At 42.8% G+C, this 27,899-nt stretch overlaps 1 protein-coding gene and 1 pseudogene across 3 annotated transcripts in view; both read left to right on the top strand.

Annotated features, from left to right (window-relative positions):
• Positions 1-27,899, top strand: part of FMN1 (formin 1) — a 387,832-nt gene that overhangs the window by 349,853 nt on the left and 10,080 nt on the right. For all 3 annotated transcript variants that reach the window (XM_070425545.1, XM_070425561.1, XM_070425554.1), the window contains one exon: positions 26,754-26,838. In XM_070425545.1, the coding sequence (XP_070281646.1) occupies positions 26,754-26,838 (85 nt within the window). The remainder of the gene's footprint in view (positions 1-26,753; positions 26,839-27,899) is intronic.
• LOC139021202 (small ribosomal subunit protein eS1-like) lies at positions 173-4,742 on the top strand (annotated as a pseudogene).

Below are 27,899 nucleotides of genomic sequence, written 5' to 3'. Positions count from 1 at the left end.
CTATGGTTCATTCTTCAGCACAAAGCCTAGTAATTGTTTATTGATGTAGAAAGGACTTCACAACATAGAACAAAGTGATTTAAAGCGTGCATTGAAGATCCTCAGCAGTGTAAGAGTTTGAAGGAGGAAGTGATCCCAAAGCAATCTGAAAGCCAGGGAGGGTCTTAGGAAGATGTCTAATCATACACAGGACCAGCCGAGGCAGAAAGTTGTAGAGGGGATTCAGGAGCCACTGGGGAGATGTTGGAGATCAGTGACTTGCAAATGTGGCAGATCTGCCAAATCTCTTGGAAAGCCTTGTGGAAATGTGCACAAACTTAATCATAATCCCAGGGTAAGCTTTGTAGGTGGGAGGGAGAAGGATACTTCCCCAGTGGATCTCGCCACATTCTCAGTCAAGTTTAGGAACTGCTACACTTAGGTGATCTTGAAGGTCTCTTCCAACCCTGATTTACTGTGATTTTAGATAGGAAATGAGCTGGGCATTGACAGAACTGATGAATTCAGCTACTTAGAGAAGAAAGGAGTAAGTACATTCTTAGAGATCACAAGGCAAAGGCCTGGACTTGGGAGGCTCGACACACGTTTTGGAAGAATCACATAGTGAGATCTGAGGGGCCAGCCTAACTGCTGTGTTTTCTGTTTCCCTCTCTGGGTGCTCAGTCCACGTCAGCCTCACCTGCATTTGCATTTTGCATTCCCATAATATAAATTTGCAGCTTAATCAGCTTGATTTAAACAGATTCTTTTTTTTTTTTTTAAAGATTTTTTATTGATTTTTTACAGAGAGGAAGGGAGAGGGATAGAGAGTTAGAAACATTGATGAGAGAGAAACATCGATCAGCTGCCTTCTGCACACCTCCTACTGGGGATGTGCCCGCAACCAAGGTACATGCCCTTGACCGGAATTGAACCCGGGACCTTTCAGTCCGCAGGCCGACGCTCTATCCACTGAGCCAAACCGGTCAGGGCTAAACAGATTCTTTTAAAATACCTATTACTAGTATGTTTTAACTGCTGTATAAACTATGAAACCCTATTCTGGAAGAATTTAATCTAGTGATCACATACTCTCTCTTTCATGAAGTTTTTCCCAATCTCTGTGAGCTGACTTTCCTCTAAAATTCTGTCTCTTCAATTTTAGCACTAGTGATTTCTTTTTCATTCTTTTAGTTACAGGCAGTTTAATAAATAAATAAATTATAAGCCCAAGAAGACCTCGGCAAAGTCTTCTACTTCATTTTCTCTGGAGCACCTTTTATGTCCTTACTCATAGTAGGTGCTCAATTAACATTCGTTGAACAAATAAACAATCACTGTAATTTCTTTTACCATGTTGAAATTGATTACAGAATTTTCTGTCTGCTGCTGATAGATGAGAGATCTTATTTATTTGGATTTTGGTGGTAGAATTCCCCAAATACATCCCATATGGGTTGCTTTTTTCCAAGGATTTAAAATCTTAAGAGCTTTGTTAAAAAGAATAGACATGTTCCGGACAAGAAAGATTAGTCAATGGAGTAAAACAATCACCTTCTCTGTTCTTAACTGTATTACTTTCAATTTGTCTTAAAAAAAAAAAAAAAAAGAAAGTGAAGATCCTTGGGGTTCATGGCTGTGCCAAGCCTCAAACCTCTTTGGAGCTCAAATAAGAACCTTAGAGAGCATCTGTCTGCACTCTATTTCCCTAGCTTGGCAGACAGCAGTGGAAACCCAAAGTCAGTCTCCTTCATTCAGCTAGAATATTTCTAAATTGCTTATCTGTGGGCCTCCTGACAGCTCCTGCCTTGGGCATAGACTAGATGGAATAGGGGTCTGCCCGGGAAGTATGATTTAAGGGGCGCCAGAAAGGCTGCCTGCTCCACACAATCTCCCCTGTTCCCTCACCCTTTTGTTTTAGTTGCTGCGCAAAGAGCCTCTGATCAGCTCTCGTTGTTTGGTGAGACTTGGTAGGTGGTGCAGATTTCAAAATCAAAGAGGGGGGAGTTGGCGTCTACGAGCACATGCATGTCTTCATTATCAGGATTGGAAAGGCCCTCCAAAGACTAGCCGTGCATTGCAATTAAATGTGCAGATTTATGACACAGGGCTGCCTTCAGTTTCCAATCTGTCTCCCAGACACCTACCTCTCCCTGAACAAGGAAATGCAATGCTGTTACCTTTCACTCCGCACCTAAATCGCCGGGCGGCTCAGGGTGTTTCGTCTACCAAGTGCAGAGTGATTGGCTTTAACTGATCATGCATTCCAGGGCAAGTCCAGGGACCCCCCACCTCCCCACTTCCACTCCCCTGCGGCCTGGGGGAGAGGCTCTGCAAACGGAAGCGGCTTTTGTTCTGCAATTAATCATTTGCAGTCAAAATGTGTTTGGGTGCTACAAGTGATAGCCCGCTAAAACCATGAAGTGGCTGATTGTGTAGCTGGTGACATTTGGTCTGTAAGAAGACTTCTTTCATTGTAAATAGAAAAATCTCTTAAGAACGAGGTAGGAAAATTGTCAAATTTAGGAAGTCGAAGTGGTAGACTGATTTATGATGGACTAACTTTTAGAGACTAGATTCTGATGTGTAAAGAGCTAAGTCTTTTCATCTAAGACCTGCTAGTGAGGCCAACCTGGGGAGAAACACGGGGGTGGTGGGGTAGTCGGGGTCAGGGGGCAGACTCTGAAGAGAGAATGAGCATAGGAGAGTGTGTGTCCGTTCAAGTCTGTGGTCCTGTTGGTCTGTCTGAGATACATGATTGTAGGGTTACTCATTATTTCATATTGTTATGTCTCTCTTTTTTCAGTTTTATTTCCTTGCCTTTTTGAAACCTAAACTAGTCAATGTTTTCATCAGCTGCTGTAATGAGGAAGAAATTTCTCTTTACATTGAGGAATTAAGGAGTTTGGTCTTTGTGGTATTTGTGTTTTACTGACAGTGAAGACTGATTTCATTCACTTTCATAACTATTATCCATGTGTAATAATTATATCAAGAATTCAGCAATAGCCCTAGCCGGTTTGGCTTAGTGGATAGAGCATCAGCCTGTGGACTGAAGGGTCCTGGGTTGGTTTCCGGTCAGGGGCACATACCCAGGTTGCAGGCTCAATCCCCAGTAGGGGGCATGCAAGAGGCAGCCAATCAATGTTTCTCTCTCATCATTGATGTTTCTCTCTCTCTCTCTCCCTTTCTCTCTGAAATCAATAAAAAAAATACATATTTTTTTTAAAAAAAGAATCCAGCAATACCTAATGAAGGAGTTTTTGTCCAGGAGGATAGAAATCAAGGAGGTTCCCACAGCCCCTGGCAGGTGTCCATGATTGCACTTAGTAATTTAGAACTAAAGCTGGGCAGGAGCCCCTTTTCCCCTGGCTATGGAGAAACAAGCTCACTCAGTGAACTGAGGACAGTTCCTGGTGGAGAGTTGAGGATTATCAAAAGGCCCCAAACAAACCCCAGAGAGCACACAGAGCCTTATTTCTGATGTTCAGGTCACCAGGCTGTGGCTGGAGCGTGGCCTGACATAGCTAAGTCCTTCTAAAAGCACAACATTCAAAACCACTCTATAATGTTAATGCCTCATATAAACCTCGTGAGGAAAAGACTGAGATGTGACCCTCCTTTTTGGCTCTCAAGGCACTACCCTGGCTGTCGGCAAGAACAGGCGTCTTACGAAAGACAGCCAAAGGGCAGCCAAGAAGAAAGTGGTTGATCCATTTTCTAAGAAAGATTGGTGTGATGTTAAAGCACCAGCTCTGTTCTATACGAAAGATAGAAAAACACTAGTCACGACAACTCAAGGAACCCAAATCACATCTGATGGTCTGAAGCAGCAGTTCTCAATTTGTGGGTCGCGACCCCTTTGGCGGTCGAAAGACCCTTTCACAGGAGTTGCCTAAGACCATTGGAAAAATACATATTGAATATATAATTACATATTGTTTTTGTGATTAATCACTATGCTTTAATTATGTTCAATTTGTAACAATGAAAATACATCCTGCATATCAGATATTTACATTAGGATTCATAACAGTAGCAAAATTACAGTTATGAAGTAGCAACGAAAATAATTTTATGGTTGGGGGTCACCACAACATGAGGAATTGTATTAAAGGGTCGCGGCATTAGGAAGGTTGAGAACCACTTGTCTGAAGGGTCGTGTTTGGTGGTCAGATCAGTGAGCCTCGCTGATCTGCAGAATGATGAAGTTGCATTTAGAAAATTCAGGCTAATTACTGAGGATGTTCAGGGCAAAAACTAACTAATTTCCATGTCATGGATCTTACCCATGACAAAATGTGCTTCGTGGTCAAATGGCAGTGCATGATTGAAGCTCATGTTGATGTCAAAACAACCGATGGTTATTTGCTTTATCTATTCTGTGTTGGTTTTACTAAAAAACTGCAACAATCAAATTCGGAAGACCTCTTGTGCTCAGCATCAGCAGGTCCACCAAGTCCTGAACAAGATGATGGAAATCATGACCCGAGAGGTGAAGGCAAATGACTTGAAAGAAGTGGTCAATAAATTGATTCCAGAGAGCACTGGAAGAGACATAGAAAAGCCCTACCATTCTATTTCTCTGCTCTATGATGTCTTGTTAGAAAAGCCAAAATGCTGGAGAAGCCCAAGTTTGACTTGGAAAACCCATGGAGCTTCCTGGTGATGGCAGCAGTTCCGGAAAAGTTACTGAGGAGGAGACAGGTGCTAAAGTTGAATGAGCTGATGGATATGAGGCCCTAGTCCAATAGTCTGTTTAAAATTCAGGTATTTAATGGAGACAAATAAAAAATACTATTTGTGGGGGAGGAGGAAGATATTAACCTCAAACTTCACCATCTAAAGTGGCATAAATCATACAGTATTGAGCTTTCCTAATTAAGTAAGGCACTTCCACACCTTTCCAAAGTCTCTTTGTATGGTATTCTTTGTTCCTCAGCTTGACACTACTTACTTCAAGGCTTCAAGGAGATCATGGCAAAGAGTAAATAGCCAGTTGGTATTTCATCTTTGCAGCTTCTTATACCTCTTCTGTGACTATTTTTCCTAAAGGGAGACCATAAAGATGCCATCACTTACTGTTAGAAGAAGCTCTCTCATCATGATTGGTAAAGCCAACCCACATTGGGTAGTCAGACTGGCAAGTTATTTTACAAGTGCAATCTCCAGGAGGTACCAATGCCTTTTCCATCCCACCAAAACCTTATCCACCATTCGAAGGGCCCAAGGCAGGAATTTACTGGGCCAGCAACAGAGGCATGTTTTTCTCATGTTCCCTTGATGATCATGCTTCTCCATGTATTTTAAAATAGTCACCAGAATGAGGAATTCTTGTCCTTGTTAGAGAGATTCAGATTAACATGTCTGACTTTTAGGATTAGTCTAGTGGTATAGTGGTTGGGACCTTCAGCTTTTATGATCCTGCTTTTTAGAAAACTAGGCATTCCCTGTGGCATGCTGGCTTGGAGGCCCACTACTACAAGTGCTGGTGCACTGAGCCTGCCTTTCCCTCTTCTCGACTATTTTGACCTCCTCTCTTCAGTGATGAGGGATAGTAAGTCTTCTCTAAAGAGATTCGCATTATGGCTGGTCCAATTTCATGTTTTTACCACCATGCATTTCATGAACTGTATTCCCTGCAATGCCTCCCTTTTCTTTGCCTTCATCCACCAATGTGACTTTCGGTGCCTTCAGGAAGATATACCTGGTCCGGATCACGCAGTGATTCGTGTTTTTAGATCGCACAGTACCTGATGCCTGGTAGAGTTTCCTCTTTGAGGCTGGTAGCACTGTAGGCAAAAACTTCTGTACTCCTGACGTCACTTCCTTGGTCCTGTTGTCTGCATTACAAAGTGAATGATGTATTAACAAATATGCCTTGGCAATATTACCAGATTGTATATTTTTCTTCTTGCTAAAATGAATTAGCCATTATCATTTAAGAGAATTTCTAATAAATATCACCAACAGCTGTTTAAAACAAAATAGGGGTTTTTTTTCATTTTTTAAAAATTCTCACTGAGGATATATTTTTATTGATTTTAGAGAGAGAGGAGGGGGAAGAGAGAGAGAAATATGGATCAGTTGCTTCCCGTACACACCTCAACTGGGGATCAAGCCCACACCTTTTTATTTGGGGTGTATGGGATGACGCTCCAACCAACTGAGCCACTTGGCCAGGTGCTTTTGTTTTTTTCCACTTTTAAAAGACTTAATTTTTTTTAGAGAAGTTTTAGGTTTATAACCAAATTGAGAATGATGTACAAAAATTTTTCATGTATGCCCTGTCCCCACATATGCATAACCTTCCCCATTATCAACATTACTCATCAGAATGGTACCTTTAAAAAATTAAAAACAAAGATGAACCCAGTGTCCATAGTTTATCTCATGGTTCACTCTTGGTGTTTGGACAAAGGTATGATGATTCGTATTTATCATTACTATATCATACCGAGTATTTTCTCTGTCCTAAAAATCCTCTGTGCTCTGCCTAGCCATGTCTCCTGGTGCTCCACAGCCACTGATCTTATTATTGTCTTCATCGTTTTACCTTTTCCACCACATTGACTCATTTTTAAACACTAAAATTAACCCCACTGTTTAGACTATAGGCCCCCACCCTGAGCCATGATTTGAGATAGATAAATTATGTCCAGACACCAAGTAGTTGCCTATGTGATGTTTTTATTAAAAATATGACGTGGCCTCATACTTAAGAGTTATTCAGAAGTTAATGGGCTGACAGTTTTGTTACAATTCAGAAAGCTATTCAAAATGGGAACAAAAGGAAAAGGAAAAAAGGAGATGACCACACACACACACACCAAAAGAAAGAGGGAGGGGGGGAGAGAGAGAGAGAGAGAGAGAGAGAGAGAGAGGAGAGAATTGTAGTCACAGATTAAATTTGGAGGAAACTTGGGCAGGATGCAATCAGATGGATCCATTTCATTTTTATTCCAAGGTTATTATAAACAAAAGAAGCAAATAGAAATTGAAAAGTACATTAGGAACAAAATCAGGAAAATCATGCAAATTCCAAGCAAAACCATAAAGAAAATGAATAAAATAGCTTTCTGAAAATAGCTTTCTGAATTGTAATAATGAAATGTGAGGTAATTCCTGTCTTTATGAATGGGAAGTAAGAGGATGTCCCTGTGGGCACTTACTTTTCCCCACATTTCAGCTTATATGAATCTGTCCCACAGGGCCAGTCTGTGAGTATTTGCCAGAGACTTTTGATCTGTCAGCATTAGAACATATCTGGAAAGTAAGAAGCAGGGAAGAGGGGTAGAACTAGCCATGTTTCTGATTTTTAAACATGTGATATTTTACTAGAGCCCCAAAGCTCAAATCTAGTGGCTCCGGCTGTCAGAAGAATCATCCTTTCAAAACACATTGTGTTCTATATATATCTATAATAATAAAAGCATAATATGCTAATTAGACCAGACAGCCAGACGTCCTTCCAGACAACCTTCTGGATGAAGCCACGGCAGTGGGGGCCAAGGCAGAGGCGGTTAGAGGCAATCAGGCAGGCAGGTGAGCAGTTAGGGACGATCAAGCAGGCAGAGTGGTTAGGGGCGATCATGCAGGCAGACAGGCAAGCAGTTAGGAGCCAGTGGTCCCAGATTACGAGAGGGATGTCCCAGATTGCGAAATTTGCGAGAGGGTGCAGGCCAGGCTGAGTGACCCACCCCCCCACCATGCACAAATTTCATGCACCGGGCCTCAAATATATATATATATATATATATATACACACACACACACACACACACACATACATTAGAGGCCTGTTGCACAAGGAGATTCGTGCAATAGGCCTTCCCCTCCCTTGGCTGCTGGCACCAGTTTTCCTCTGGCACCCGGGACACAGGCCTTTGCTCTGGCTAGGCTCCGGCCAGAGCGCCCCTCCCCCCCCCCCCTCCCAGCCATCAGGCTTTGCTGCTCCGCTGATCCCAGGGCCATGAGGCCTCACGGCTCCGCTGATTCCAGAGCTGTGAGGCCTCCTAGCTGCACTGATCCCGGTGCCAGGATGCCTCCCGGCTCCACTGATCCCAGGGCTGTGAGGCCTCACTGCTCGGCAGGCTTCGGGTACGTTTGGCTTCGCTCCACCGCTTAGAGCCTAGTATGCAAATTAACCGCCATCTTTTTTTGACGGTTAATTTGCATATCACCCTGATTACCCAATGGGAAGTGTAGCGAAGGTATGGTCAATTACCCTTTTGTCTTTTATTAGATAGGATACACACACACACACACACATATATTATTGATTTCAGAGAGGGAGAGGAAGAGAGAGATAGAAACATCATTGATGAGAGAATCATTGATTGGCTGCCTCCTGCACACCCCCTACTGGGAATCAAGCCCACAACCTGGGCATGTGCACTTGATCAGAATCAAACCCAGGACCCTTCAGTCCACAGGCCCATGCTCTATCTACTGAACCAAATCAGCTACCAAAACACATTGTCTTCTTAAATTGGTTGTCCACCTCCACAATATCTCTGAATAGTTCTTTAGGAAAAGGACTTCTATTGGCTATCATTCTCCTGAAGACAACAGTGTTTATTTTTTTTCTTCCCCCCTAGGAGTTTCTATGGGTTCTATTGAATTCCATGCAAAAGGGTTTTCCTACTTTTTATTTAAAACACACACACACACACACACACACACACACACACACACACAAAAATCAGCAGAGCTCTTTTTGTCCAAATGAAAACATGCTTGAAACCCCAATATATAAAACAGATAATACAAAGCTTTTCTGGTGAAGCAGGGCTTGCAGATGTTAGGGGTCTAGAAGGTCCCCTAACTCTTCCTCCTCTCCCTGAAACATCTTTGTTGAACGTTAAGGCTCTTTCGAAGACAGTTTGAAAACATTGCTCTAAAATGTTGGTTTTTCCAATAGTGACAAGGAGTATAAAAGAGTCTAAACACTCTATCTACCTCACCTGCTCAATAATGTCACATATCTCTTGATTGGTTGGTGTGGTTCATTCCTATGGTCAAAAATGACAGCACTTCTCTTATATAAATTTCATGCTGATTTCAGTATATTCTACCTTGTGCACCATGAATCAATGAAATACTGAATGTCAAAAGAACAAAGACATTGTACTTCTTCAGTCTTATATGGCTGCATTCTGAATTGGTTTGATTTAGCTGTGAGCATATAAATCTAGCCTGTAGAAAGCCCACGGTATGCCCAGTGTTACGACCTCCCAGATGAAGTTGTAGTCCTGGGGTGCCTAACCTCTAAGTGGAAAGGCCTGCTACTCTTCAGGATGCGGTTCACTTAGGTGCCACATGATCCTAGCTCTTTTGTTAAAGAAAAAGTATGATTTTTTTTGCCCTTGGCTAGTGTGGCTTCGTTAGTTGAGCATTGCCCCATGCCCTGAGAGGTGCCGGTTCAATTCCCCATCGGGGTACAAGCCTGAGATCCCAGTAGGGGGCCTTCAGGAGGCAGCTGATTGATGTTTCTTTTTCTCATCAATGTTTCTCTCTCTCTCTCCCCCTCTCCCTTCATCTCTCTGAAATCAATTAAAAATATATTAGAAAAGAAAAAGTATGATTTTACACATTTCCTAGCTGTTTTCATCGTTAGGATGGGAACAATGTCTCTTGTAGCTTTCTACTTTCTAAGTAGGAGCAAAATTCCCTTCCCAGGTGCTTCTCCTATGAAACCAAGGCTACAAATCACTTCCACAGAGTGAGGACTAAGCAGGAACATCAGAAGGCATGCGTCACTGTCTCATCTCACTCCGTGTCTTTCCTCAGTAGACTTTGGCAGCAAATGAAATTTACTGAGGCCCTCCATAACTCCGTAGGGATCATATGCAGTGTAAAGAAAAAGAAGAAAGATGGGGTTTTCAGAAGTCTGTTTTACTGAGGCATTTATGAATTAAGAATAGTTATTTTCTTCCTTATTTTCTTTATGTATCTATTTTTCGAATGGGGGGTGGAATATAAGGTTTGAAACCAAAACTAGTATTTGCCTATAACCTATCTGAGCCTTAGTCTCTTTGTGGGCAAAGTAATGTGGATACTTTTAGACAGTCTGGAATATATACGTTGACATGTATAAACACAGCACATTTGGGTGGCCTCGAGCACCCTTTCAGTTTCCTTGTTAGGACTCAATCAGCTAATCAGTAACTGGAACTAGATTTTTAAATGTTTTTACTTTTGTTCCCCAAGGATAAATGGCATGCAAATGGATTAGATAGTCATTCTACTAGTCTAGGTATTTACTAAACATGTATACTTTTTTAAGGTAGGGAGGAAAAACTGTCAATGCAAGTCATTCATTTGTTACTTAGATATCTGCTAATAACTAATTTGTGCGCAGCACAGTGCTAAGGGTAGGAACAGGGAGAAGACCAGATATGCATAGGGTGCGATCATTGTCCTCAAGTGTTCCCAGTGGTGTGAAGGAAATAAGACACCTAGACAGTCCTTAGATGAAAAATCCTAAGTGCCTTAAGAGAGGCACAAAGTGCCCTTTCACTTGAGAAAAGAGCAATTACTTCTGGCTAAGAGAGATGAAGGAAGCTTTCATGACTTGGGCACTTAAGCTGGGAACAGAAGAATGGGAGGAATTTGAGCACGTGGAAATGAGTAAGAAAGTCATTGAGGGAACAGTAAGAGCAAGATACAGAGGTGAGAAAAGCCTTGTATAAGGAATGGTGAATGGTTTGCTTGGGACAGGAAGCCACAGGGAGGTGAAGGAAAGTAATCATATTTGGTAAGTAATCATATACCAGTATATTTTTTTTAATTTTCACAGTAATTGTATTACTGAGGTGCGGTATTATGCCCACTTTTAGCAGGCGAGGAAATTAAGTCTCAAATGGTTTAAGTGATTTGTCTAAGAACAATATAAAACCAGATCTGGGTCTTTAAAGGTAAAACAGACAAGTAAACTAAGTTTAGAAAGTGGGTGAGAGGCTGAAGGAAACCAAGATGGCGGCATAGGTTAACGCCGGAGTTTGCTGCCTCGAACAACCACTTCAAAAATACAACTAAAAGACGGAACGGACATCATCCAGAACCACAGGAAGGCTGGCTGAATGGAAGTTCTACAACTAGGAGGAACCGAGAATCAGAGGAGGCGCAGTGCTGAAGTAAAGTACTAAGGTGCAGAGTGCACGCGACGCGGGCTGGTGGCTGAGGGCGTGGTTGTCTGTTTCAATCTGGAGGGAGCCTCAGACTCAGAGCTCCAGATCCAGGTGAGTCTCTAGGGACCCAGACTCAAACGGGAGACGCGGGACTGTCTGGCTACGGTCCCTCTGAGGTTTGCAGCTGTTGCTGGGACAGAGAGGCAGAGCCCCTGGGGACGGACTGAGAGCAGCCATAACTGCTCCCTCCTCCTCCCTGTTGATCCCGTGGGACCCGCCTCGCCCAAGCCCTGCACAGAGCCATTTGCCGGATAGCCTCAGGCAAAGGCTAGATTAGCACCTCCCTAGAGGACACAAGTTCTTCCACTGCAGACACAGCTGATTATCACAGCCACTTGGCCTGGAGGTCAAATCCCTCTAGTATTAACTACAACAATCAAGGCTGAACTACAACAAGACTTCGCACAAAGACCACTAGGGGGTGTACCAAGAAAGCATAAAAAATGCGGAGACAAAGAAACAGGACAAAACTATCAAGGGAGGATATTGAGTTCAGAACCACACTTTTGAGGTCTCTCAAGAGGCTTCTAGAGTCTGTCGATAAACTTGATGAGATGTACAGGAAATCTAATGAGACCCTCGATGGTGTGATAAAGGACCATCTAGAAAGTAAGCATACACTGACTGAAATAAAGAATATTATACAGACTCCCAACAGCAGACCAGAGGAGTGCAAGAATCAAGTCAAAGATTTGAAATGTGAAGAAGCGAGAAACACCCAACCGGAAAAGCAAAATGAAAAAAGAACCCAAAAATACAAAGATAGTGTAAGGAGCCTCTGGGACAGCTTCAAACATACCAACATCAGAATTATAGGGGTACCAGAAGATGAGAGAGAGCAAGATATTGAAAACCTATTTGAAGAAATAATGACAGAAAACTTCCCCCACCTGGTGAAAGAAAAAGACTTACAGGTCCAGGAAGCGCAGAGAACCCCAAACAAAAGGAATCCAAAGAGGACCACAACAAGACACATCATCATTAAAATGCCAAGAGCAAAAGACAAAGAGAGAAACTTAAAAGCAGCAAGAGAAAGAAACTCAGTTACCTACAAGGGAATACCCATACGACTGTCAGCTGATTTCTCAACAGAAACTTTGCAGGCCAGAAGGGAGTGGCAAGAAATATTCAAAGTGATGAATACCAAGAACCTACAACCAAGATTACTTTATCCATCAAAGCTATCATTCAGAATTGAAGGTCAGACAAAGAGCTTCACAGATAAGGAAAAGCTAAAGGAGTTCATCACCACCAAACCAGTATTATATGAAATGCTGAAAGGTATCCTTTAAGAAGAGGAAGAAGAAGAAAAAGGTAGATACAAATTATGAACAACAAATATGCATGTATCAACAAGTGAATCTAAGAATCAAGTGAATAAATAACGATGTACAGAATGAACTGGTGATTATAATAGAATCAGGGATATAGAAAGGGAATGGACTGACTATTCTTGGGGGGGAAAGGGGTGTGGGAGATGCGGGAAGAGACTGGACAAAAATTGTGCACCTATGGATGAACTCAGTGGGTGGGGAGTGAGGGCGGAGGGTGGGGTGGGAGCTGGAAGGAGGGGAGTTATGGGGGGGAAAAAGAGGAACAAATGTAATAATCTGAACAATAAAGATTTAATTTAAAAAAATAATAAAAAAAAAAAAAGAAAGTGGGTGAGCTTTGATTGCGAGCGTAAGGAATTGAATCTTACACTATCTCGTTCAAAGAGCAGCAAACCATGGCCCATAGGCCAAATCCATCTCACCACCAGTTTCTCTAAATAGTTTATTAGAACATACGGCATTGCTGCTCATACATGTATTTCTTATGGCTCTTTCACACCACAGCAGCAGAGTTGAGTAGCTGCAGAAACCATACAAAGCCTGGAATTTTACTATCTGGTCCTTTTCAGAAAACCTTTGTTATTCTGGCTATGGTATGGGAGTCATTGAAAGTTTTCAAACAGAGAAGTGACATTTTTAGAGTTATGCATTGTTTTAGTAATATATTTTTACTAGAGGCCTGGTGCACAAAAATTTGTGCACTCGGGGGGAGGGGGGAATCCCTCAGCCTGGCCTGTGCCCTCTTGCAGTCTGGGACCCCTCGGGAGATAACGACCTGCTGGCTTAGGCCAGCTCCTGGGTGGCAGAGGGCAGGCCCAATCCCTAGGTGCAGCCCCTGGTCGGGCTCAGAGCAGGGCCGATTGGGGGGTTGGGGCACCGCCCCCTGTCACACTCAAGGCAGGGTCGATGGGGAGGTTGCAGCGCCACCCCCTGTCACGCACAGAGCAGGGCCGATCAGGGGGTTGGGGCGCTGCCCCCTGTCACTCACAGAGCAGGGCTCATCGGGGGGGTTGGGGCTCCGTACCCTGTCACGCACAGAGCAGGGTCAGTCAGGGGGTTGGGGAGCTACCCCCTGTCACACACAGAGCAGGGCCGATCAGGGGGTTGGGGAGCTCCCCCCTGTCAGGCACAGAGCAGGGCCCATCAGGAGGTTGGGGAGCTCCCCCCTGTCACACACAGAGCAGGGCCCATCAGGGGGTTGAGGAGCTCCCCCCTGTCACTCACAGAGTAGGGCCAATAGGGGAGTTGGGGCACCGCCCCCTGTCACACACAGAGCAGGGTGGATCAGGGGGTTGGGGCGCCGCCCTCTATCACCCACAGAGCAGGGCGGATCAGGGGGTTGGGGTGACGCACCCTATCATACTCAGGGCAGGGCCGATGGGGAGGTTATGGCTCTACCCCGTCACACACAGAGCAGGGCCCGTGGGGGGGCGGGGGGCGGGTTGGGGCGCCGCACTTTGTCACACACAGAGCCGCAGGGCGATCAGGGGTTTGGGGAGCTCCCCCCTAACAAGCACAGAGCAGGGCTGATCAGGGGGTTGGGGCGCCTTCCCCTGTCACGAACAGAACAGGGCGGATAGGGAGGTTGTGGCCCCACCCCCTGTCACACACAGAGCCGCAGGGCGATCAGGGGGTTTGGGCACTGCCCCCTGTCACGCTGCTCCAGGGGCCAGGAGGCCTCGAGGCTCAACTGATCCCGGTGCTGGGAGGCATATTACACTTTTACTATATAGGATAGAGGCCTGGTGCACGGGTGGGGGCCGGCTGGTTTGCCCTGAAGGGTGTCCTGGATCAGTGTGGGGGTCCCCACTGGGGTGCCTGGCCAGCCTGGGTGAGGGGATGATGGTTGTTTGCAGCTGGTCACACCCCCTTCAGGGTGGGGGTCCCCACTGGGGTGCCTGGCCAGTCTGGGTGAGGGGCTGAGGGCCATTTTCAGGCTGGCGGGTAACGGAAGCTCCCAACGGCTCCTTTTTTTCTTTTTTTTTTTATTCTGGGCCAGCTTTAGCTCTGAGGCTCGGCTCCAGCTATGAGGCCTCTGCTGCTGAAAGCAGGTTTCTGGCCTTTGTTTACCTTCTGTATTTGAAACAATGTTGCAATCCTGCTGGCTGAAGCCCGGCTGACTAAAGCAGGTTTCTGGGGTTTTGTTTAGCTTCTATATTTGTAACAATGTTTCTTAGAGAGCAGCTCAGAGGCCGCCAAGGCAGGCAGGGAACCTGGCTTCCTCCATCACTGGAGCAAGCAAGCCTCCCTGTTCGTGTCAGCTGCCTGGCTGCCGGCCGCCATCTTGGCTGGCAGTTAATTTGCATAAGGATATGCTGATTAGCCAATAGGAAGGGTAGCGGAGGTACGGCTAAATACCATGTTTCTCTTTTATTAGATAGGATTGATTTCAGAGAGGAAGGGAGAGGGAGAGAGAAATAGAAACATCAGTGATGAGAGAGAATCATTGACCCTTTGATTCCTGCACACCCCCTAGTGGGGACCAAGCCTGAAACCTGGGCATGTGCCCTGACTGGGAATCAAACCATGACCTCCTGATCCATAGGTTGATGCTCAACCACTGAGCCATGCTGGCTGAGCAAGTTGTGCATTATTAATTGAGACCATGTCCATCAGCAGGAGGATGGATTGGAAGACCCTTTCAGTGGTCTGCACTCCTTGAGTATCACAGTAGCCTTCCACTAAGTCTCCCAGCTCAAACCTCAAAGCTTAGAGAGTCCAGGAAGGCAGCAAAAATGAGCAAAGAGTACAGAGTATAGGAAAACGAACTGTGCAAAAGGCTGACGGATGGCATGGCTGACAGCCACAAGACTACGAGGATTGCAGGGAGTGGCAGGAAGTGCCAGGAACTGAGGGGTTGCAGCACAGAAATGCCACTGGATGTTGCTGAATCTTCCAGTTTCATAAGAGAGGACAGAGCTGGGAAATCTTCCATGAAAGCTCTGCATTTACAAATGTTAGCAAGTGAACTTAAATATATACTAGTATAAGCCCTCTGAGGAGGAACACAGCAGACCTCCGGCTTGCAGTCTTTTCCCACATGATTACCAGAACACTGACTCCGAGTACATGTAATGCCATCAACAACAGCAGCTGTTGGAGTTTCTGCAGCAAGTGTAGGACACTTTGCCCACCATTTTTTAAGAACATTCTCAAGCAATAGATAGAGATAGGTAGGTAGGTAGATAGGTAGATAGATAGATAGATAGATAGATAGATAGATAGATAGATAGATAGACAGACCATCAATCTCTAGTGAGGTCAAAGCAGTTTTTAAGACCTACCTCTGTGTTCTGCCCTTCCAGTGTTCATAATCTAGCTAGATTGTCATGATATTTAGCATTTGCTTCTTACCATAGATATGATACAAAAGCAGCTGAGAAACAGCCTTGCCCTCAAAAAAATGACGTGGACTCTATTGTTAACAACATACAGAGATCTAGTGAGAATTTGCTGGTTTGCATTTCGAAGAATCAGTTTTAAGCATTGGTGATGTATTCAGGTGACATTAAGGAACTTTATATTTAATTAGATCTTTTTAAAGTATTTTTTAATTGATTTCAGAGCGGAAGAGGGAGGGAGAGAGATTGAAACATCAATGATGAGAATCATCGGCTGCCTCCTGCACGCCCCCTTCTGGGGATTGAGCCCTCCACCAGGGCATGTGCCCTTGACTGGAATCGAACCTGGGACCCTTCAGTCCGCAGGCCGATGCTCTATCCATTGAGCCAAACTGGCTAGGGCTGTTTTAATGGATCCTAATGGACTTGCATGTTTTCCCCATAACCATTCTTCATGCCTGAATTCTTACAGTTTAGAGGTTAGTCACTTATAATCCTTCATTCACCTATTTATTCAGTATTCATTGATCATCTACTATATGCCAGGTGCTATACAAGATGCTGAGGAAAGAAAGATAATAAAGTCGTACCCCCTGCCTTTGAGGACCTACAGTCTGGTGTACAAGGCAGGTGCCTAGAAATGATGACAGCACAGTCAGATAAATTAACTTCAGAGGGAGGTGTCAACTCGAGCCAACCAAGTTTACCTTCCTTCATGTAACAAATGTCCCCTGGGAAAAGAGTTGAAAAGTGTCTCCCTTTGTTAATAAAACTGACTGTAAATGTCCTAGGAAGTCTTAGGCAGGATCAGCTGCACAAGGTGCAGGGTAACTTATGGAAAAACATTCACGACAGTGGCAGGGGTCGTGAAGGCCGGGGGCCCCGTGCGACTGTACGGGTTGCAATGCCTATGCAGCCTTGTGAGCTCAGCGTCGTCAAGAAATTCCAGTGAACAGTATTTTAGGAAAATAAGGGATTTTTTTTTTTTTTTTGCAATTCTGTTCTCTAGGTCTCCATTCATTTCTGTCTCAAGGACCAGGGACATAGCAGTAAAAATGATAGCCACCATCTCTGCCTTTGTGTCCCTATGGTCTGGCTGAGAGTTTTGTACGTGAGCATTTTCATTCCCTGGTCCAATTATGTCTTAACTGCATCATGGTAAAAATATTTAAATGGCCAGCAAGTCTCACTTTTTCTTTGTATTTTTAGACATACAGTATAAATAGGAAATATAATTTTAAGTGTGTAAACATAAATTTTCTATAAGAAACAAATGTTATTTTAGTTACCAGAAAAACAAGGTTAATATGAAAAAATATATACTTAATCCCAAGTTCGATAATATTTGAAATGTAACTTGTATTTATAATAATTACCTCTCTGAAACTTAGAAAAAATATAAGGCAATAGATTCAACCTTTGTTTTGAAATGTGAATAGTTTCTCTTATTTATTTGGTTGAGGGATTTTTCTCATACCTGTACCAAAGTTTAGCTTCTAGAAAGGACTTTTAGAATCAGAGAAATTGAGGTGAGTTCTTTGGTTTGCTAGGTCTCAGGATAATAGCAATAGCTGGTTTGCTTTCAGAATACAAATACTTAGCTCAAAGCTGCACCTGTTTAATGTGTAGTCAGAAACTGTTGCCACGCATCTTCCGCAGTTTCTCCATTTCTGTGATGGAAGATTCCATAATGGTTATCCTTTACTGACCACTTACCATATATATATCAGACATACTAGATGTTTCACATTTATCAATTCATGTAATTCTCATAATTATACCTTGTGGTTGATATTTTTTAAATTTAAATTCTATTGTTGAAAGTATTATATGTCTCCTTTTTCCCACACTGACCCCTCCCCACTTACTCCCTCCCCCCAGCACATGCTCTCACCCCCTACTGTCTGTGCCCATTGGTTTTGCTTATTATATGCATGCATACAAGTCCTTTGGTTGATGTCTCCTTTTCTCCCATTGACCCCCGCCCCCACCATCCCCTGCCATTCCTCAGAGGTTTGACAGTTGGTTCGATGCTTCTATGTCTCTGTTCATCAGTTTATGTTGTTAATTCTATTCCACAAATGAGTGAGATCATGTGATATTTATCTTTCTCTGACTGGCTTATTTCCCTTAGCATAATGCTCTCCAGGTCCATCCATGCTGTTGCAAATGGTAAGAGTTCTTTTTTTTTTTTTTTTTTACAGCAGCATATTATTCCATTGTTTAGATGTTCCACAGTTTTTTATCCACTCATCTGCTGATGAGCACTTAGGCTGTTTCCAAATCTTAGCTATTGTAAATTGTGCTACTATGAACATAGGGGTGCATATATTCTTTCTGATTGGTGTTTCTGATTTCTTGGGATACATTCCTAGAAGTGGGATTACTGGGTCAAATGGGAGTTCCATTTTTAATTTTGTTTTTTTGAGGAAACTCCATACTCTTCTCCACAGTGGCTGCAATGATCTGCATTCCCACCAGCAGTGTACAAGGGTTCCTTTTTCTCCACATTCTTGCCAGCACTTGTCATTTGTTGATTTGTTGATGATAGCCATTCTGACAGGTGTGAGATGGTACCTCATTGTTGTTTTGATTTGCACCTCTCAGATGATTAGTGACTTTGAGCACGTTTTCATATGTCTCTTGGCTTTTTGTATGTCCTCTTTCGAAAAGTGTCTATTAAGGTCCTTTGCCCATTTTTTAATTGTTTATTTTCCTTTTGTTAAATTGTATGAGTTACCTATAAATTTTGGAGATTAGGCCCTTATCAGATATAACATTGCACAAATATGTTCTCCCATGCAGTGGGCTTTCTTGTCATTTTGTTGATGGTTTCTTTTGCTGTGCAGAAGCTTTTTATTTTGATGTTGTACCATTTGTTTATTTTCTCTTTAGTTTCCATTGTCCTAGGAGATGTGTCGGTAAAGATATTACTATAAGATATGTCTGATATTTTGCTGCCTATGGATTCTTCTAAGATTTTTATGGTTTCCCATCTTACATTTAACTCCTTTATCTATTTTGAGTTTATTTTTGTGTATGGTGTAAGTTGGTGATCTAGTTTTATCTTTTTGCATGTATCTGTCCAATTTTCCCAGCACCATGTATTGAAGAGACTGTCTTGACTCCATTATATGCTCTTGCCTCCTTTGTCAAATATTAATTGAGCATAATGACTTGGGTCGATTTCTGGGTTCTCTGTTCTATTGGTCTATATGTCTGTTCTTGTGCCAGTACCAGGCAGTTTTGAGAACAGTGGCTTTGTAATATCGCTTGATATCTGGTATTGTGATCCCTCCAACTTTGTTTTTCTTTCTCAGGAATGCTGTGACTATTCGGGGTCCATTTTTATTCCATATAATTTTTGGAGAGTTTGTTCTAGGTCTGTGAAATATGCCGTTGACATTTTAATGGAGATTATATTGAATCTATAGATTGTTTTGGGTAGTATGGACATTTTAATGATGGTTGATATTAACCTCCATTTCATAGATAAGGAAACTGAAATTTACAAAAGTTGGTTATTTGCTCCAAGTCTTCTAATAACTGGCAGGGTTTGAATTAGAATTAAATCTAGCGGATGCTGAAGCTACTTGGCCCAAGTTTTGCCTTCCCCCAATCCATGTGATTTTCAAGAGTTCCCTTTGAAAGGGAGGCATAATCACTGAATGAAAACATTAGGACAAGAGCAGGATGGGGGTCACTCAGGTCAGAATTGCCTTGGGAGGGTGGGGTATGTGTGACTGCCTGGGGCCTGCACAACAGCAGGACCAGTAGGAAAAGGTTTGCAGTGGAGACAGGGCGTTAGGTTGGCTCCCATCCCCGTACCTCTACATGGCCAGCGTGGAGGGAGGTTGCAGGGCTGCCGAAGGATGTGGAAGCTGGAAAAGGCAATGCTGAGCAGGAGGGTGGTAGAAGACCAACTCTGAAAGAAGAGACCAGAATTCAAAGGTGAAAAGGAACTACTAAAGCAAAAGGTGGCCAGAAAAAAGTTCCCTAAAAGTTAGGGGGGCCGGGAGAGAAATGGTAATTCCAAACCACTCCGTTGGAATTGGGATTCGAGGATCACTATTAGGTGTTCTCTTTGAAAACCAATCTTGCTGGAGAGAAGCAAAGAAGAGTAGATGCTCCAAGCTGTGGCCTCACAGCACCATCGTCGTGGTTTGCAAATCCCTTAATAGCCAGAGTCTCCAATGCCGTCTGACCTGGGTTGCTCCTTTTAGTGCATTCTTTTCTTTGGGGGGGCGGCGGGGGTGGGGATAGACATGGTTATTGCTGCAAATGGAAAAGTTTAGTAGGCATTGTGGTGTATACACTCAGACCTATGTCAGTGATGGGAAGTGCCCGTTCTCAGGGCAGCTTTGCCGATGTAGTTCTTCTTGGGTTTTGTAAATCATTGCTCATCTTTGTCTCATTTTTATTTCTTTCCTGGTACACAAGTCAGCATGTTGAATTCATTGTAACTAAATTGAGCATGTGGACTGGGAGGTTAGATTAGGTTAAGCAAATGTTTTAAGTACATTGTGTGAAATTAGCTAAATAAAGAGCTAAGACACTCAGCCACTTCTTCAGTATTAAGCAAGTATGTGATTAATGTTGAGCAAGATATTTTTATTTAATTCCCTGAAGAAGAAGCAGGGGTATTTTTTTCTTTTTAAAAAATTTCAGTTACAGTTGACATTCAATATTGTATTAGTTTCAGGTGTACAACATGGCAGTTACACATTTATATAACTTACACAGTGATCCCCCCATAAGTTTTGCATATACCTGACACTATGTATAAGTATTGCAATATTATTGACTATATTCCCTAATCTGTATTTTACACCCCCGGGACTGGTTTTATAATTGCCAACTTGTACTTCTTAATTCCTTCACCTTTTTCACCCATTCCCACAACCCCCGTCCCATCTGGCAACCAGTAGTTTGTTCTCTATATCTGTGAGTTTCTTTCTGTTTTGTTTGTTCATTTATTTTGTTTCTTATAGTGCACATATAAATGAAATCATATGGTATTTGTCTTTCTCTGTCTGACATTTCATTTAGCATAATACCCTAGGTCCATTCATGTCATCACAAATGGTGAGATTTCATTCTTTTTTATGGCCAAGTAATGTTCCATTATACATATATGTACCACCTTTTCTTTATCCATTCATCATTTGATTGGAGCATTTAATCCATTTACATTTAAAGTAATTATTAATAGGTTTGTAGTTATAGACATTTTATTAATTGTTTTTTATTGTTTTTGTAGTTCTCGTTTCTATTCTCTTGCTCTCCTTTCTTGTATGTTGATTACTTTCTTTGTTGTGTTTGGATTTATTTTATTTACTAGAGGCCCAGTGCATGAATTCGTGTACCTTGAAAGGAACTGTGGGCCGCGAGGCTGTGGTGGGCACAGGGGCAGGTCTCAGCCCATCCTCCGTGCCCCCACCCTGCCCCTCCTGCCGTGGCCCCTGGTCCCCTGTCTGCCTGCAGCCCCACTCCCTCTGCCACCGCTCCCACGCACTGATGGCACCGGCCCCACTCGCACCCACTGATGACACGGAGTGATTGGGACTGGTGCCAGCAGCGAGTACAGGAGGGGCCAGTGCCATCAGCGGGTGCCAGTGGTGGCTGCTGCCCCGATCACCCCTCAGAAGCATGGGGAGGTGGAGAAGCCCTCAGGGGCAATCGGGCCGGCAGCCGCAGCTCGTGCTCACTGACAGCGCCAAGCAATCAGGGCCAGCAGCGGGTGCCGGCAGCGGGTGCAAGCGCCGGGCAGGACCACAGTGCACAGGAGCAAAAAATTTTCAGTAATCACCAGAGGTTCTCCCCGATGATAGCGACTGGCACCCCACCTTGGTCTGGCGCCCCCACTTATCTGCTCCACCATCCCACCACCGTGGCCAACGCCTGCCATGTTCCACGCACGCCCCCTGGTGGTCAGACCATGTCATAGTGACTGGTTGTTCAGTTGTTCTGCTGATTGGTCTATTTGCATATTAGCCTCTTATTATATAGGATTTCTTGTAGATTTTTGGTTTGTGGTTACCATGTGCTGCATATATAGGGAGTTATGTGTATAGTAGTCTATTTTAAGTTGATGACCACTTAAGTTCGAATACATTCTAAAATCACTATCATTTTTACTCACCCCCTCCCCATTTATATTTTTTATCATTATATTTTGCTTCTTTTGTGTGTTTTTGTGTATTGCTTAATTTACTGTTGGAATTATACATGATCTTTCTACTTTTGCCTTTTAACCTGTGTACTAGCTTTAGTGTTGGTTGATCCACTTCTTTTCTGATATTTGTCTTTGTCAGTAAGAATATTTTTCTTTACAGTATTTTCTTATTCATATTTTTTTTCTTCTTCTTGGAGAAGTCCCTTTAACATTTCTTATAATACTGATTGGTGGTGATAAATTTCTTCAGCTTTTTCTTATTTGGGAAGCTCTTTATCTCTCTCTGAATTCTAAATGATAGCCTTACTGGATAGAGTAATGTTGATTGTAGGTCCTTGCTTTTCATTAGCATGTTCATTTTTCAAAGAGTCTATGAGTTGGTGGATTTTTGAATGTTTAGTATTTTTTAAATATTTTTGAGAAAAATTTTTTAAAAAGAAACATAGAAAGAATAACATAGCACCCATATTCCCACCACCTGGGATTATCTCTTCACATTTACCAAGTATTATTTAAGAGTTTTTAATTTAAAAATAATGAGGCATTATAAAAATTAAATTGTACTATTCTATACACTACCTCCCAAAGCCATTCTCTTCTTCCATTTTTCTAGTAATAATCTCCATCATGAAACTAATGAGTATCTTTCCAGTCTGTATATAAATATAGATAGATGTTTATATGTATGTTTACACACACATACAGGCATCGGTGAACAATACTGTTTTGTGGGTTCCATTTATAAACATGCACAATGCAGCATATTGCATGCACAGACAAGAGTAGGGAACATGGCCCTGACCAGTTTGACTTAGTGGATAGAGCGTCGGCCTGCGGACCAAAGGGTCCCAGATTCGATTCCAGTCAAGGGCATGTACCTTGACTGTGGGCATATCCCCAGTGGGGGGTGTGCAGGAGGCAGCTGATGGATGTTTCTCTCTCATCGATGTTTCTGACTCTCTATCCCTCTCTCTTCCTCTCTGTAAAAAATCAATAAAATATATTTTTAAAAAAAGAGTAGGGAACATGTATTGAGTGATTGCACTGTGCCTGGAGCTGTACTATTTCCATCCTTTCAGTGACTATATGTAGCAGGCTGTTGTTATCCCCCTTTTTAGGAAATCAAGGTGCACAGAGAGATCACTTGTCCGGGGTGAAACAGCTAGTAAGTGGTGACGCTCAGCATCAATCCCATAGCCAGGCTCTGGAGCCTGAGCACTTGGCCATCATGCTACATGGCCTCTTCAACGTGTCACTCTGCAGAATGCTTCAGTCCTCAATATCATGTTTCTGATATCTGTAATTGAGTTTTTTATTAAACTTACTGGGTTGACATTGGTTAAAAAGAATATATAGGTTTCAAGTCTATAATTCTATGGTACGTCTTTTGTATATTGCATGATGTGCCTACCACCCAATCTCAAATCTTCTTCCATCACCATACATTTGACCCCCTTTTTTATCCTTTACTTTCCCCAACTTCTGTCCTTCTAGTAACCACCATACTGTTGTCTGTGTGTATGAGTTTTTGTTTTGTTTGTTTTTTCTTATTTGTTTATCTGTTGCTTTCAGTTTTATATCCCACATATTAGTGAAATCATATGTTTCTTAACTTTTTCTGTCTGATTTATTTTGCTTAGCATGATACTCTCAAGATCTATGCATGTTATCACAAATAGAAGTTCTTTATCTTTTCTTATGGCTGAGTAATATTCCATTGTATATGTAGGTGTGGGCAAATGTAGGTTAAATTGCCAGCCATCATTAAATCACAAGTAAAGATACAAAATAACAACAATAAGAAGAAGAAGAAAACAAATAAATAATACAAGAGTATTTGCATATTCACAGCTATAAACCTATGCTTGCCCCCCCCCCCCCACCCCATGTACCACATCTTCTTTATCAATCATCTATCGAAGGACACTAGTTGTTTTTATGTCTTGGCCACTGTAAATATTGCTGCAATGAACTTAGGGATGCATATATCTTTGCAAATAAATGTTCTCAAATCTTTTAGGCAAATCCCCAGAAGAGGGGTCACTAGATCACATGGTAACTCTATCCTTAATTTTTTGTGGAGCCTTCATACTGTTTTTCATAGTGGCTGAGGACCTGAACATATTTCTCCCATGTAATTGTTGATAAGACATTCTGTCAATAAAAATAGGTCTAGTTCATGGTTATCCCATATTCCATTAAATCAGCGGTTCTCAACCTGTGGGTCGTGACCCCTTTGGGGGTTGAACGACCCTTTCACAGGGGTTGCCTAAGACCATCAGAAAACACATATATAATTACATATTGTTTTTGTGATTAAACACTATGCTTTAAGTATGTTCAATTTGTAACAATGAAATTGGGGGTCACCACAATATGAGGAACTGTATTAAAGGGTCACGGCATTAGGAAGGCTGAGAACACTGCATTAAATGAATATAATTTTTTAAAAAGCAGTATTGCATGGTGATTAAGACCTATAAAATAAGAAGAATGAAAGTTCCTATATCACAAGGTTGTCATGAGAAATAAATGGTGTAATTCAAATAAACCAGGTGGAACTGTACCTGGCATGGAGTAAGCACCCAGTGAATGTTCGCTATTATTTACTACTAGGGGCCCAGTGCACGTATTTGTGCACCCTGAAAGAAACTGTGGGCTGTGAGTCTGTGGCGGGCACAGGGGCAGGTCTTGGCCCATCCTCTGCGCCCCTGCCCAGCCACTCCCACCATGGCCCCGGTCCCTTGTCTGCCGGCAGCCCCACTCCCACCACTGCCGCTCCCATGCGCTGATGGTGCTGGCCCCGCTCGCACCCACTGATGGTGCAGAACAATTGGGGCAGGCGCCAGCAGTGGGTACAAGCGGGCCGGCGCTGTCAGCGGGTGTGAGTGGTGGCTGCTGCCCTAATTGCCACTCAGGAACAGGGGGAGGTGGAGAAGCCCTCAGTGGTGAGTGGGACCAGTGCCGGCAGCAGGTGTGACCGCCAAGCGGGACCGCAGTGCATGGGAGCAAAGAATTTTCAGTAACCACCAGAGGCTCACCCCGATAACAGCAACAGGCACCCCACCTTGGTCTGGCACCCCTGCTCACCTGCTCCACCATCCCACCACGGCCGACACCCACCAGGTTCCACACTCTGCCACCTGCTGCCGACGCCTGCCATGTTCAGCGCGTGCCCCCTAGTGGTCAGCACACATCATAGCGATCGGTTGTTCGGTTGTTCCACCGTTCTGTCATTTTGCATATTAGGATTTTACATGTATAGATTACCATCCATCTGTTACCCACTGAACCTAATCATTAGGTTTCCAGTTTTTCATTATTGCACATATCACTGCAGTGAAAGCCCTGTGTCTGTATAAAAGTTTCTTTGGGGTATCTCCCTAGAAGAGAACTTGATGGCTCATAGGGTATGCGTGTTTTCAGTTTTACTTGATTTTCCAAAGCCAGCTACACCAGTTTACATTCCCAGTGCAGTTTGTCAATTCTCATTCCCTCACATCTTCAGTAACAGTTGATATTGTCTGGATCCCCAGCCTCTGGCTTTGCTAATCCACTTTCTGTCTCCCGATTTGCCTATCCTGGACATTTCACATTAATGGAATTATATAATACGTGGATTTTTGTAGTTGCCTTGTTTCACCTGCCTTAATGTTTTTGAGGTTCATCCTTTTGTAGCATGTATCAGTGTTTCATTCCTTTTTATGGTCTCGTAATAGTTCATTACGTGGATATACCACATTTTGTCTATCCATTTTTCAGCCAATGGAAATTTGAGTTGTTTCTACTCTTGGATATTATGAATAACGCTGCTATAAACATTCATATGCAAGTGTTTGTATGGATATATATTTTTTATTTTCTTGCCTGTACATATATTTATATACTTAGCAGTGAAATTATAGAGTCGTATGGTAACTGCTTAACATTTTGAAAAACTGCCTAAGTGACTGTGCCATTCTACAATCCCATAAGCAATGCATCAGTGTTCCAATTCCTCTAAGTCCTTGCCTCCAACACTTGATATTGTCTTCCTTTTTTATTCTAGCCATCCTAACGAATGTAAAAACATATCTATCTCGTGGTTTTTATTAGCATTTCCCTGATGACTAAAAATGTCTTTTTTCATGTGCTTATTAGCCATTTGCATGTCTTCTTTGGAGCAATGTCTATTCAAAACCTTTGCCTATTTTTTAATTGGGCAATTTGTTCTTCCGAGTTGTAAGTGTTCTTCATGTATTCTCAATACAAGTCCTTTGTTAGATATATGATTTACAGATATTTTCTCCCATTCTTTGGGTTGTTTTTCACTTTCTTGATGTAAATTGGTAAATTTTCATATTTTTAGTTTTCATGTCTGCTGAGTGGCTAGATCACAAGTCAGATAGCCTTGATGTGCACGTGGAGAATAAAGTAACTGCATCTAGTTTTCTGTAGATTAAAAACTCCTTCATTGGACACAAAAGCACAGACTTTCCAAAGTTATCTAGGTGAGCCCCTCAGCCAGGGAAGATAATTCACCTTTGATAACACAGAAGATATGCCTTGACACCTAATTAGAGTTTGAATTTAATAATGAAAAGCATTGAAAACATTCTTTATATTTCCAAACTGTTGATTAACTCAACATCATTTGGATTTCTGTTTAACCTGATCTCTTCCTATTTCTTCTTTTCTTTTTTCCCCTCCTTCCTTTTCCTCCTCTCCCCTCCCCACTCCGTTTTAATTTCAGGTTGAAAATGGCTCAGGAATCAGTCAGCAAGTTGACATCAGAGAAGAAAGTGGAGACAAAGAAAATCAATCCCACGGCCAGTCTGGTGAGATACATTTTTCAACATAACTTCAAGATTTTTCATTATAACTGATGTGCGCCCAGGAGTGTGTCTGAATTTAAAGGACAAAACTCAGGGGAATGGCAGGTAGTATCCAGATTCTCAGTTTTCACCCCAGAGTAGTGTATAGAATATATATATATAAGGAGTGAGGAACAAAACAGCTTCATGTGTTTGCCACCAAACTCAACAAAGGTCATTTTCTAATAAGCCAAACTGAGTCATTTGTCATTTCATACGCTTCTACTGCCCTCCCCCCACATGCCATGATCCCCCTCATCTCAAAGCACCTTTCTCCTGAAATGTTTAAGCATTTCACTCTCATCAGTTTCTTCCCCCAGTTAAAGAAAAGGGCAGGCTTATCCTCTTTTCATCAGTAGAAAAACTGAGATGCAGAAAAGATGCAGTCCACCTGTATCACTACCTGGATAACAAAAGCCAGGACCACACTCTGAGCCCCAGAAGTCCCTCCCTGTGCTAGAAACCAGCAGTCTGGCCTGGCTTCCTACCTGTGCGGGCAAGTTGTCCTCCAAGGTCATGTTTGCAGGGTAGGTCACAATGGACCTCCACCTGTTTGTCACAGAGAATAGTTGGAATAGCTAAATGGTTATGAACCCAATGTGTCAGGGTTCAAGTCCCATCTCAGCCACTGACTAGTTGGAAAACCTTAGTGAAGTTCTTGAGGGAAATAATATTATCTTTGCTTTAGGGTGATTTTGAGGAAGGTAGGAAGAGACATGCAAAGTGCCTAAGACATAGTAAGAGCTCAGTAAGTGTTAGTTCTTTTCCTTGTTATGAATTTCGGCAACTTTGGTTGGCGCTGCAACGGGAAACAGCAGTGAGTGGAAAGTGGGAGTATCACTCTCCTCACTTTGATTTTCAGACCCTCCTACAACTGTGCCCTGACCTCCTACAACTACTTGGTGTTATCTTTTTGTGTCACAAGTCCTTTTTGCCAGCTGCTTCAACTGCTGTGACAATCCAATGGAACAAGAAGTTATAAAGTGAGATTATTTCTGTTGACTGTGGTGTCTCTCATAACCCCA

The sequence above is a fragment of the Myotis yumanensis genome, unplaced genomic scaffold (assembly GCF_028538775.1).
Source record: "Myotis yumanensis isolate MYYU_CA2020_CCGP unplaced genomic scaffold, mMyoYum1.0.hap1 SCAF_1, whole genome shotgun sequence".
NCBI lineage: Eukaryota > Metazoa > Chordata > Mammalia > Chiroptera > Vespertilionidae > Myotis > Myotis yumanensis.
The sequence above is the reverse complement of the archived record's forward strand: the minus strand, read 5'-3'. Positions and strand labels throughout refer to the sequence as shown.